The sequence below is a fragment of the Eurypyga helias genome, unplaced genomic scaffold (genome assembly GCF_000690775.1).
Source record: "Eurypyga helias isolate BGI_N326 unplaced genomic scaffold, ASM69077v1 scaffold11781, whole genome shotgun sequence".
NCBI lineage: Eukaryota > Metazoa > Chordata > Aves > Eurypygiformes > Eurypygidae > Eurypyga > Eurypyga helias.
The window spans coordinates 1-13,041 of record NW_010228946.1 but is presented as its reverse complement, the minus strand read 5'-3'; the positions used below and the strand labels follow the sequence as shown (position 1 = coordinate 13,041).

The window sequence follows — 13,041 nt, the reverse complement described above, 5'->3', positions numbered from 1 at the left end:
ATGCCCCCACGGAGAAGGAGCTAGCGGGAGTCTCGCTTCTCCAGGAAACGAGACCGGGGAGCCACCAGCTACTTGGCGCGCAGGCCTTCTGGTGCTTTTGAAAGCACCAAACTTTAGGTTATCTCACTCAAATTTTAGATTATGTGTTCCCAGAAGCGGAGGTAGAAGATGAATCGTGCAGCCAGGTCCAGGAGAATCTAGGCAACAACCTCCAGAGTACTCTTGACTTGCAAGAACCGTGAGCAACCAGAGTGTTGCTCGTTTATTTTTGCCCCTTTCTGCGTCGCTGCCTTTAATTCTTGTACTGGTCTCCACTGATGTGATGCTAAACTATTTTCGTGGCAAAAGCAGCCAGTTTGCAGCCTGAGTGAAATAGCTAATTACTACTAGGCTACAGCCCAGTGTAAGATACTCCAGTGGCAGGCAGAGGTGTTGGAAGCACACGCTTGAAACGGAGCGAGTGGCTGAAGATGTCGAGCGTTCCCAAGAGGGCTGGGCCAAGGGTATTGATGGGTTTGGGGTAACTGTGCTGGAAACGGGTTGTTTAGCTTACAGGCTGCCAATAAATTCACCTAGAGGCTCTAAGTCTGTGCTTAACTCCGATGGATAAGCCAGGGCAGGTGTAAGAACTGGGGTTTGGGAAGTATATTTCCATAAAATCTGGCTTGGGTGGATTTTAGAGCCTGGGAGTGAAACAGGAGTTTGCTCGTATCGCTCAGCAAACCAGAACATTTCAAACTGCCTCGGTGTTCCCTCGGGGCTCTTGTTACTGAGTGGTAAGAACCCAATTTCTCAGTACCGCCGGCCCTCGGGAACCCAGTTTGCCCACGGTGGATATCGACAGGTTTCTTGTCCGGGTCCTCGGTTCCGGGTTGACGTAGCCGCTTGGTTTTTACCCGGTTTGCAGGCAGAAATTTAAAATTCAGTGGTGTCCACCCAAAGAGGATCTGCCCTCTAATCCCAAGAGGTAGCAAAGGTGAAATGGGGAAGGGTTCCACCTGGATAACGCTGGGGCTTTTTGCTGCCTGTGTGTTTATATGGGGTGGGTTTGGGGTTTTTTTTTTCTTTTATTTTCTGTTCTTTTTGTGTTAATTTTTCTTTAAACAGCAGGGTAAAACTGACTTACTGCTTAGCAGGTTTGCTTCTGCCCCCAGGGCTCTGAATATCACGAGGAAACTGGTTAGAAATGTATTCCTTGCCCGCTGATGCTGTTAAACCAGTGTATGAGGAGCATTAGGTAGGTTTGAGCTTTCTGGAGGTGTCAAGGTTTCTTTGGGGTGGGGAGGGGGTGGGGGGGTCAAAAAACCAAGCGGTTTTTGCAGGGGTGTGTGCTTGAAAGTCCGTTGCAGTCCTCCTCCGGAAAGTAAGGCTCTTCCCAGATTGCCACCTCTTTTGCACTCCAGAGGTGGGTTTCCCATTCAGACTAGAACCTGAGCAATCGAATACGTTTAGTATTTAAAAACCACATTTTCTAGCACTCTGTCAATCCAAAAACCACCGAGATCCATCACGCCGGGGCACACCGTTCTTTTCCAAAGGCGGAGTGTTGGGGGAAAAATAAAAGCACATTGAGGGATGCACAAGAGGATGGTTTCTCTTGTTTTCACCCGGATTAGGGGAGGGGAAACATGGATGGAAACCGTAGGCTTTGCATCACTGTTGCGCGGTGAACGTGCTGCACCGCCTCGGCCGTGGGTGCCGGGTGCTGATCGCCAGAAGCAATCCAGGTTTTTGCATCTGTCTCTTCGGCCTCGGCGCTGGTTTTAAAGGCTTGTGGGACAGAGCCATCTTAGTACTGTTTCTTACTTAATGCTTGATGTCGACGTCTGGGAATTGGGAGCATTATTGATTTGACCTCTTTTAAATTTCAGCAGCTTCACAAGAGGCAGAGTTAGTAAGGAATGCAAAAGATGTAAGTAATACACGTTTTCCTAGCTGAATAGCTTAGGCATATACATTTTGTACCTCGTGTCTTCTCAGCAGAGTGAGGAAGGTCGGACCGTCTTTGCTTTGGGGAACTCTTCTTTCTCTTGTCCTTCCTCTTTTCCTTCCTCTCTCCTCCCCGCTTTCACCTTCTCCAAGCTGTGGGCACAACACCAGCTCTGCTTCCTCCTCCTCGTAGTAGGTGTGCGTTTTCCTGGCTGGTTGGTATCTCTGACTGGGGAGCTCTTGGTATTTTTATTTTATTTTTCCCTACGTTACATAGCAGATCCGGGGATTTTTGTTAATTTCATTTTTTTGAAGCGGGGAAGAGGAGAAATCGCCCGAGTTAAATCTGACCAACCCGTAGCTGCTACGCAACTTTGTCCCGTGTCGTAGATGTTAACGCTAAGCGGCCGCAGCGGGAACGTCGGATACGTACGATGCTTCCTGCCGGGCGTAGGTTAATTCGGGAGCGTCGCCTTTAGCTCATGAGCGTGGGGCAAATGCTGATCCGAAGTTAACAAGGAAACCCAAACCCTAACCTCTGCGTAGCAGCCCTGTAACTGTCTGCGAGTGAACGTGTGCTCTTCCAGCGCGTCGCCGCCTGATCAACGTGCGGTTTTTCTGTCTCAGACCCTTCGCAGGTGCTACAGCCGCGTGAAGGAGCACGGCGTTGGGAAGAGGAAAAGCAGCTACACGTTTGAACAGCTGGAGCAGGTGTTTGGGCAGGGAGGATGGGACTCCCAGCCCTGCCAGCCCGTCCTCATCAACAGCAGCGGCTTGTACCAGGAGCTGGAGTCCGACGGCAGCACGATGGAGGAGTATTCACAGGAGGACTGGGGAAACCACAGTCAGGATCTTCGTTGCTACCAGACCGGCGAGCAAGAATTGGGTAAGGTGTTGGCACATCTCCGTCCTCTGACTGTACCTGTGCTTGTACCTCTCTCACACATACGTAGCTCGGTACTAACTTGCAGCTTTCACTGGTCCAAGCTTGTCCAGACTTGGACACAGTGTGCTCCAGGTGCTAAACTCCTGACATTCTTGGGGAGAAAAGGGAAAGAAATTCCCCAGTCCACCCTCAACAAGCATTTTAGGAGCAGGACTTAAGTTCAAAGAGCCAGCAAGAGCGGCCGTGGGGCCAGAAAACGGTGGAGGAGGAGGTGGCAACATGTTCCCTGTCTCTTCTTCCCTGCTCGGTTCTGCTTCCCCTCGTGGGATCAGGGAGATCTTTTCCCTTTCAGTGGTACCCTGCTTCAGAGGTCCTTGGACACCGTCTGCGCCCGTGGGTAACCCTTCAAACACCCTTCACTTAAGTTACCAACAGGACGTCACGGCGCTGCTAGTAATGCTGATGGCTATAAACGTTGCTCCTCCTTCCTGTGTGCCCAAACTGGTATGTTTGTTTAAAATACATAAATAGGCTGTGCATCTGGATAGAAGCATTTTTTTAAATAAAAACAGCAGGAAGGAAGCTCACACTCCAGGATCGAGACCTAAACCGGGCTGCTCTGCGTGCTTTTCTTGCCTGAATCACTGCCTAAGGATCAAGATGCTAATTCATTTGGAGATTTGGTTGTTGCCTGTGGCTTACTGACCTTTGTCAGACGGAGCAAGGTACCACATTCTTGACTGAAAACGCACACCGACCTCAGCGGTTCTGTGAAGAAGTGGGTTTCTTTAAGTGCATTGATGTCTCCTGAGCCACCGATCTTACACGTGCTCCTACAAGAGCATGGAGTGGGGGGGTATTTTCACAGCAGAACCTGCTGTGGTTTAACCCCGGACAGCGATGAAGCGCCGTGCAGCCGCTCACTCACCTCCCCCTCTCCCAGTGGGAGCGGGAGAATTGGAGGAGAAAGACAAGAGAACTTGTGGGTTGAGATGAGAACAGTTTAAGAATTGAAAATAAATTAAATACATTTTATTAGCAGCATTTTTAGTATAATTTTAATGAAAATACTATTGATGATGATAATAGGTAATGAAAAAAAGAAAGGAAAGGGGGGAAAATATCAACGATACAACTGCCCACCCCGGCCCATCGACACGCAGTGATTCTTCTCCCGGCCAACTCCGACTGATATACCCAGCCTGGAGCTTGATGGCATGACGTGTCTCTTTGCTCAGTTTGGGTCAGCTGTCCGGGCTGCGTCCCCTCCAGCGTCTTGCAGAGAAGTTGGGGACGCAGGGGCAGTATTAGAAAGGGCAAAAGTCCTTGAATCGGTCCAAACGCTCCTCGGCAACAACTGAAAACGGTGACGTTGCCAGCACTCCCTGAGCGCAGCCGAAACGCAGCCCTGTGCTGGCTGCTGTGAGGAAAGCTAACCCTGTCCCCACTAAAACCACCACATCCCTCAAATTCCACGGGGACTCGAGTGAAGCAGTAGTTAGAAGGTGAATTGGGTAAAGGCTCTTGGTGTGATGGGGGCAGTTTTCCCCCCTCGTGCCTTACAGGCTGGAACAGGGAGAGGAGAGGCCTCGCGTCTCTGCGTTAAAGGAATAGGGAAGTTGGGTGCTTTGGAAGAAGCTTAACTCCCAGTTTAACGTCCACGTTTCCAAGTTGGCTCTTAACCGCCGTCCGCATCCCTGGGCCTCCTTCCCCAGGGATTTCCGAGTCAGAAATAGGTGGGGAGAAGGCAGCGTTACCCAATGCACGTGGACGATGCCAACACTGCCTGGTTGGACTCATTCTGGTGAGTCGAACCGTGGTCTCCTGGTTTGTCACCCATCTCCTTCAGGCGGATCAGAGGCCTTCGTGTGCGCATGGGCCGGCGATATCCCTCGCGTTCAGTGAAGGCCCGGGAGAAGCACTTGGCAGCGTCCGAATGGAACGCAGACGCCTTCGTTCTGCTGCGTGCTCTGCTGAAAGCACAGCAGCCTTTTTCTCTTTTCCCTGTGGGTGTTCTGGGTTTTTTCTTTAAAACAATGTAGTTTGCAATTAAATTGATCTGCAGCTTTCGTAACGGGAAGTGTAGCCTCGGCCTTGGAAGGTTCTGCACTTGCAGAGATTCAGGTCATCGACCACGATCACATTCGGTTGCGGAGATTTTATAAGCTGCCGCTGTTTCAGGCAGAACTTTGTGGGTTAGGAAGCAACTTTGATTGTATCTTTATTAATTTCAGCCTTTGAAAAAAAAAAAAAAGCCCCAGGAACATTATTTATAATATAATGATGTGTTGGAATTTTATCTTTCAGATGAAATGCCTACCACAAAAAGAACATTAAAGATAAAACAGGAGTCTTCAGAAGACATGCAGTAAGTAATTTATGAATGTTTTACCCTGGAATGTATTTCCCTGGGGATGTTGTGCATCAGGGGAGGATATTTGAAACTTCTGATTATAATTATAAATACATTGTGGAAGCCTATTCATACAGTTGAATCCGCTTTACACCTTATTCCAGTTACCTCAGAACATCTGAAAGGCTTCACAGCTCTGTCTCTTCTCGACTTCAGCACTGGGCAAGAGCAACAAGACTTAGTACGTGGATGCGAGGACTTAAAATGCGGATAAAATACACATCAGGTTCACTTGGGGAGGGTGGGTAGGCTGTGGGTGTCGTGACAGGAGGCCAAACTCTTGGATCTATTTGTAATCTGGGATGGGTTGGGGTATTTTTCCATCTGCCTGAATTTTTTGCCACTTTGGATGTCAGGAAAGAAGCGAGTACAGGGAAAAAGAGAGCGAGAAGGACAAATACCAGAACCCTTCCAATGCTTTGAGCATGTGAATCTCCCCTGCCTCGCCAGCAATAACACAGCATTTTGAAAGATGAAAGGAACTGTGCCGTATTTACCCAAACCAAGGGCTACTTTCTTACAGAATCATAGAATCACAGAACAGTTTGGGTTGGAAGGGACCTTAAAGACCATCCAGTTCCAACCCCCCTGCCATGGGCAGGGACACCTTCCACTAGACCAGGTTGCTCCAAGCCTCATCCAGCCTGGCCTTGGACACTTCCAGGGATGGGGCATCCACAGCTTCTCTGGGCAACCTGTCCCAGTGCCTCCCCACCCTCTCCAGGAAGAACTTCTTCCTGATATCCAATCTAAACCTCCCTGCTTTCAATTTGTACCCATTACCCCTTGTCCTGTCACTACAGGCCCCTGTAAAAAGTCCCCCCCAGCTTCCTTGTAGCCCCTTCAGGCACTGGAAGGTGCTATGAGGTCTCCCCGGAGCCTTCCCTTCTCCAGGCTGAACAAGCCCAACTCTCCCAGCCTGTCCCCATGGCAGAGGGGCTCCAGCCCTCGGAGCATCTCCGTGGCCTCCTCTGGATGCGCTCCGACCGGTCTGTATCCTTCTGATGTTGGGGGCTCCACAGCTGGACACAGCGCTCCAGGTGGGGTCTCACCAGAGCAGAGTACAGGGGCAGAATCCCCTCCCTCGGTTTTAAAACCCACGGGGTGGCTGTAAATCCATCTGCAATGGGAATGAGCCATCAGACCCTTCCGGGTGGGTTTCACTCCAGGAATTTTTAGTGTCATCCGGGGTTTCCTGTGCTGCTGTAGGGTAGGAAGTCATCAGTGCCGTACACGTAACATCCCTGGTTAGTAATACAACAGAGGCTTTTTACTGTGACTAGATGAAAAAAAAAAAAAATTCTCCAAACCCAAAAAAAAATTAAAATAATGAAAGAATCTTCTGTTGTAATGGCATGGCTTTGCCCACCTCCCCCTTCAGCTGGATTTTCACGGTGCCCAAAGGTGACTTTTTTCTTAACATGGAGCAAATTCAGCTTAGTGGCTCAGGGATGCCCTGGAGAAAAATAACTTTTTTTGGTATAAACATTATTATTGCCTCATGGCACCATTTCTTAGGATTGTTCTGGGATGACTTTACCTTTCAAGGAATGCTGTAGGGAACAGCATAGGAAATAATCTTGAATTTTCTGAGATGAAGGGTCTGGCTGCCTGAACCTTCTCTTCCAGATTTTGGGGTGCAGATGGACAGCTGGGTTAGATTTGGTAAATTAGCCTTTTCAGACTTTTGTGGTCAGTTTTTCCCCCCAAGTTCCATCTAAAATGCACAGAAGGCTCTGAACTCTCAAGTGTTTTGTGCACGTGCAGGTGATGCACCTGAAGGGGGGACAAGGAAGCTGGGGGGGACTTTTTACAAGGGCCTGTAGTGACAGGACAAGGGGTAACGGGTTTAAATTGAAAGTGGGGAGGTTTAGATTGGATATCAGGAAGAAGTTCTTCCTGGAGAGGGTGGGGAGGCACTGGGACAGGTTGCCCAGAGAAGCTGTGGATGCCCCATCCCTGGAAGTGTCCAAGGCCAGGCTGGATGAGGCTTGGAGCAACCTGGTCTAGTGGAAGGTGTCCCTGCCCATGGCAGGGGGTGGTAACTGGATGGGCTTTAAGGTCCCTCCCTACCCAAACCGTGCTGTGATAAGCCCATCTTACCTGCTCAGTGGAAGCACAAAGCAGCTTCCAATACAGATTTGCTGAAAATTGCTTTTTCCCTCCCACTGTGAGAGCAGGGAACTTTTAAATTAATAGATTAAAGCAGTCAAGAGGAGCATGGCTGATACCAAGATGGGCATTTATTCATATCATTTCACTCAAACAACTGTGTCTATTCTTAAAAGCCACAGATGATAAAGAGGTGTGAAACTTCTTCACCTCGTGGGCCAGGGCTCGTTTCAGAGGGGCTTCGGTTCATCAGCGTTCTCGGTCGAGTGCAGAATTTCAGCAGAAGCGGTAAAAGCAGAGGGAGTGGCGCTTTGCTGAGCCTCCTGCTGCGGATTTTGACGTGGAGAAACGCTGGTGTGGTGATGCTGTACTCTAAGCACATGTACTGCTAAAAATCTTGTCTTTCCTTATCCCTTGCTTTCCCCTCGGGTTTTGGAAGGATGTCCTGGAGCTAAGCAGCTTGCAGAAAACCACAGGCGCAGACGTGCCCCATGCCATTGTTTTCCCAGAGAGAGGGTGGGAGAGTGCCGCGAAGATGCGCGCTATAGAACACCTACCCCCGAGCTCTCCGGGCGCTGGAATTTATTCTGGGTCTTCTTTTCCTGATAAAACTCATACCTGTGGGGCTGCTCTCGCCCCCAGCTGACCAGCAGCCTGCAGAAACAGAGGAAGGTGGCTCTACTTCCGCTGCCTGCGAGGGGTTCAGCTGCTCCTGCCAGCTCGGCCGGCACCAGGGCCTCGTAGCGCGCCAGCAGACCTTAGGGTGTCGTACCCCTGCCTCTCTCGGCTTCGGGGAGTAAATAACCGGCCTCCAGAGTCGGACACGGACTTCCCACATTTCCTAGTTGCCTTTTCAGCAGTGTAGGAAGCGAAGAGCGACGGGTAAGCTGTGTCCGGGTGCAGCTCCCCACCTCGGCTCTGCTGTTGGGCTGCTGCCTCCTCAGACTGTTTTGAAAAACAACTTAAAAAGCTACTTGAGGCTCCGTTCTGCTATTTGGCGTGTATTTGAGGAGCTTTGAGAAGATGAACTAGGAAAAACCTGGGGAGCTGGGTCCTTTGCTGAATCCAGCTGTTTCGGCCTCAGAGCTGACTTGCACCCTGTCTCCCTCTTTCCTCCTCTGAACGGCCAGAGATTCCCTGGAGAAAGAAACGCAGATGGCTGAGGGTGAAGTCCAGCTGTAGGGCACCTTCTGCAGGTGGAGAAGGAGATTGCCCGGTGACAGCGGGCCAACCCTCTGCCAGCCGGGGTGTTTCTCTCAAGAAACAGGTCGTGGGAACGATTTTGCTCTGCGTGATCGCAGTGCCTCTGCTTGGCTGAGTCGTGGAGGTGCTGGATAGAGCCTGGGAAGGCGAAGCTCGGCGGGGCGGCTGCCAAGACCTGGTGCGAGCGGGAAGAGATGACAAAACCAAACAGCAAAGCTTCTTCAGAGTTCTTTTTCCCTGTTACCGTGTTGGGATTGGTGAATTCCCTCTGTGGAAAGCCCTTTTCCTCTCCCGTATGCGAGGTGCTGCTGGAGATTGTTTCCAGTGAGGTTATTGCTCTTCCCAGCCTCCACAGTCCAGCTGTGGAGCCCCCAACATCAGAAGGACATAGACCGGTTGGAGCGAGTCCAGAGGAGGCCACGGAGATGCTCCGAGGGCTGGAGCCCCTCTGCCATGGGGACAGGCTGGGAGAGTTGGGGTGTTCAGCCTGGAGAAGGGAAGGCTCCGGGGAGACCTTATAGCACCTTCCAGTGCCTGAAGGGGCTACAAGGAAGCTGGGGGGGACTTTGTACAAGGGTCTGTAGTGCCAGGACAAGGGGTAACGGGTTTAAACTGAAAGTGGGGAGGTTTAGATTGGATATCAGGAAGAAGTTCTTCCCGGAGAGGGTGGGGAGGCACTGGGACACATTGCCCAGGGAAGCTGTGGATGCCCCATCCCTGGGAGTGTCCAAGGCCAGGCTGGATGAGGCTTGGAGCAACCTGGTCTAGTGGAAGGTGTCCCTGCCCATGGCAGGGGGGTTGGAACTGGATGGTCTTTAAGGTCCCTTCCAACCCAAACCATTCCATGATTCTATGATTCCCAGCAGGAGCAGTTTGAGTGACTAATTTTTTTCCCACCAGAGCTTCAGCTCTATTTTGTGCTGAACTAAACTTAGCGAGAGTATTTATAGTGTAATTAATAAAGGTGGGAGCTTTGATTCTTTTCGCTTCTTCGCTCTGTTCCTCCGCTGTTGAATGAAAACCTGCCCACGCTGCTTTCTCCTGCCGCTGGGTTCGGATGGGACTGCTGTGAAATCGAGTTCAGGCTGTCTGTCTGGAGTCGAGCGAGTGTCTGATAGTGGTGACACACGGGCTCTGCACAGCCCCGGTCCCCCTCGTCCCTCATCACCCCAGGAGGTGAATTTGCCCTTCCTGAAGTGTGGAAAACCCCAGATGCTTTTGCAGCGTAGCGACGCTGTGCTGAAGGAGGAGCAGCTGTAGGGACGCCGTGAAACAGTCCGGCCTCGTGTTGCTGCCGGTGTCTGTACGTGAACAGAAATGGGTTTGGGGGTAAACACGCACTTTCCTTGCACGGTATTTCTCTCCTTGCCTTCCCCGGGGACCCGGGGAAGTGGGAATGACTCCCCAGAAGTAACTTGGAATAAGGATCAGGAGTTTGTTGGTGGTGCAACAGGTGTTTTTAAAAAAAGCCCCTGGCTCACAGACACCTCCGCTCACCAAGGAGATCCTTCCCGGTGCTCTGGAACTCGGTTACGCTCGGATCTAGACGGGGGTGCACTGGCCAAAATGCCTTTTAAGGTCTTATCCAGGAATGTTCTGGCTGTGCCGATGGATGCAGTACCTCCTGTCGCTGTGAGGTGAGGCAGCTGCCAGAGTCTCAACCCCGGGCACAGGCTTGCGCTGTTTGTGGGGTGTCCTATCTGCTCCTGAGCCCCTCGCCAGTCTCCTGCCGTAAATCCAGCAGGGAGCTGTGGGGAAAAGCTGATTTTAGGGAGCTTAAGTGACCTCGGAGCCCAGGAGGGTTCCTGTGTGCCCCGCAGAAGTAATCTGGTGGAGACGCTGCAGATGCCGTGTGTTCCCCTGGGCGGGGGAGAGACCCCCTCCGGGAATGGGGTGACCCCTGTGCAGTTGCAGTCCGGCTTTCCGGATAAAAGGGAGGAGAGTTGTGTGGAGGAAGCTTTTAAATCCCATTTCTCTGTTAGCGGACAAGTCGCGTTGTCTTCCTACAGCTTTGATTATAGGACAGTAACTCCTGCAATGAGGAGTTCCGCCCCACCGGCTAATTACACCCAGAGTATCCTGTTCATCCCCGAGGACACTCTCTGGATGGCTTAGCAAAGTGTGACTCCTTCCATGGAAACTCGCTTGGACACTGCTGTCCCTAGCGGGAGCAGAAAGAAGTCTTTGGAAACACAGGCATTTCCTTGTTGGATATCCAGAGGGATTTCTGTCCATCGCGTCGCACCCAGGCACGGGTCATCTTCACCGGTATCTCCTGATCCACAGGGTCAGTCCCTTGGGCCGTGTTTCCGACCCGGCGCTGGGACAAGCCTTTCGGAGCCGCGTGATGCTCGCTTTGGGGGGTGGTTTTTTACACGTAGAGCCACGTTCACTTGTGGCAATTCCGGGGTGATGGCAACGTGGAGGCGTTTCGAGTGGCACTTGGAAATTAGGGATGTGGTCTGCCGCAGACCCCGTGCTGATGGGAGTGCGTGGTGAAACCCGGTAACCGCGTTGGTTTAGTGGCGCGGCGTTTGCTTGCAGTCACTTTGGAGGGAGCTCAGGTGGGAGCAGGATACTTCCACCGTGTGGGTTTTTCTGGGAGTTGGTAGAATCACAGAATCATGGAATGGTTTGGGTTGGAAGGGACCTTAAAGACCATCCAGTTCCACCCCCCTGCCATGGGCAGGGACACCTTCCACTAGATCAGGTTGCTCCAAGCCTCATCCAGCCTGGCCTTGGACACTTCCAGGATGGGGCATCCACAGCTTCTCTGGGCAACCTGTTCCAGCGCCTCCCCACCCTCTCCAGGAAGAACTTCTTCCTGATATCCAATCTAAACCTCCCCACTTTCAATTTATACCCATTACCCCTTGTCCTGTCACTACAGACCCTTGTAAAAAGTCCCCCCCTGCTTCCTTGTAGCCCCTTCAGGCACTGGAAGGTGCTATAAGGTCTCCCCGGAGCTTCCCTTCTCCAGGCTGAACAAGCCCAACTCTCCCAGCCTGTCCCCATGGCAGAGGGGCTCCAGCCCTCGGAGCATCTCCGTGGCCTCCTCTGGACTCGCTCCAAGGGGTCAATATCCTTCTGATATTGAGGGCTCCACAGCTGGACGCAGCACTCCAGGTGGGGTCTCACCAGAGCAGAGTACAGGGGCAGAATCCCCTCCCTCGCCCTGCTGGCCACACTTCTCCGGATCCAGCCCAGGATACGGTTGGCTTTCTGGGCTGCCGCTGGTTAGGGGCAGGAATCCTCGGATGCTGAACTTGAGGGTTTATCTGCTCTCGGCTTCTTGACCGGGTTATCAAAAAAATCTCATTTCCAGCAGAGACTGTAGTTTCCTTGAGATCTTGGAAGGAGTTTGGGTTTTCCTGAGATGAATTAAAATAAAACCTGTCAGGAGGGTGTTACAATCCATAAATCCGCCTGGCGATGTCGGCTAATAAAATTCCCACTGCCTCAAGAGCAGCCGAGAGGGATTCACCTTTTCTGGGGGTGGGCATGTTCCCTGGGGTGGTTTTGCGGCTCCGGTTTACTGATGCCTTTATCCTTCTCTCCGTGTTTTTGAAATTCCAGGAGGCGTGACGTCATGCAGAACATCATGCAAATTTTGGAGTCGGTCCAGTTGAAGTGGGAGCTGTTCCAGAGCTGGACGGACTTCTCCAGGCTACATCTTTCGAACAAACTGGCCATTTTCGGCATCGGTTACAACACCCGCTGGAAGGAGGATATTCGTTACCACTACGCGGAGATCAGCTCGCAGGTACCCCTCGGCAAGCGGCTCCGGGAGTATTTCAACTCGGAAAAGCCGGAAGGCCGGGTGATCATGACCAGAGTGCAGAAAATGAACTGGAAAAACGTTTATTACAAATTCCTGGAGATCACCATCAGCGAAGCCCGATGCCTGGAGCTGCACATGGAGATCGACTGGATCCCCATCGCTCACTCCAAACCCACCGGCGGGAACGTCGTCCAGTATTTATTGCCGGGAGGGATCCCCAAAAGCCCCGGCTTGTACGCCATCGGTTACGAGGAGTGCCACGAGAAGCCCCCCTCCCCGCTCGCCGAGCACAGGGGGCCCGATCCCGGCAGCGAGACTCAAGGGGAGCTGGAGGTCCCTTCGCCACAGGCCTCCCTCCGGGTGGACATGGAATCCGCCCGGATTATCTACTGTTACCTCGGCATCGCCGAGGTCCGGACTCTCCAGCAGTGCCTGTTTTTACACTTCCAGGCGAACACCAAAACCTTCAGCAAAGATTGGGTCGGGATCAATGCCTTTTTATCTCAGAACTGCGTCGTGGAGCCTGGCGTCTCGCCCAAATCCATCTACATCAAATTTGTGGAAGTGGAGAGGGATTTTCTTTCCGCCGGCTCTTTGGTAGAGTGCCTGGAAAAAGCCATTGGATACCCCTTAAAATTTAACAACTGAGTCTCGTCCTTCATAAGGATTAGGGCTTCCTGCCCCTTTTTTTCCATCTCGCTACCAGACGCTTTCGGC

General features: G+C 51.9%; 1 protein-coding gene across 1 annotated transcript; it reads left to right on the top strand.

Annotated features, from left to right (window-relative positions):
• The first annotated feature begins 1,891 nt into the window (after nt 1-1,891).
• Nucleotides 1,892-13,034, top strand: MSANTD2 (Myb/SANT-like DNA-binding domain containing 2). Its single transcript, XM_010160213.1, has 4 exons — nt 1,892-1,912; nt 2,557-2,815; nt 5,123-5,183; nt 12,120-13,034. The coding sequence occupies exons 2-4, from the start codon at nt 2,737-2,739 to the stop codon at nt 12,970-12,972; spliced, it is 993 nt and encodes a 330-aa protein (XP_010158515.1). The 5' UTR covers nt 1,892-1,912; nt 2,557-2,736; the 3' UTR covers nt 12,973-13,034.
• Nucleotides 13,035-13,041: the final 7 nt, after the last annotated feature.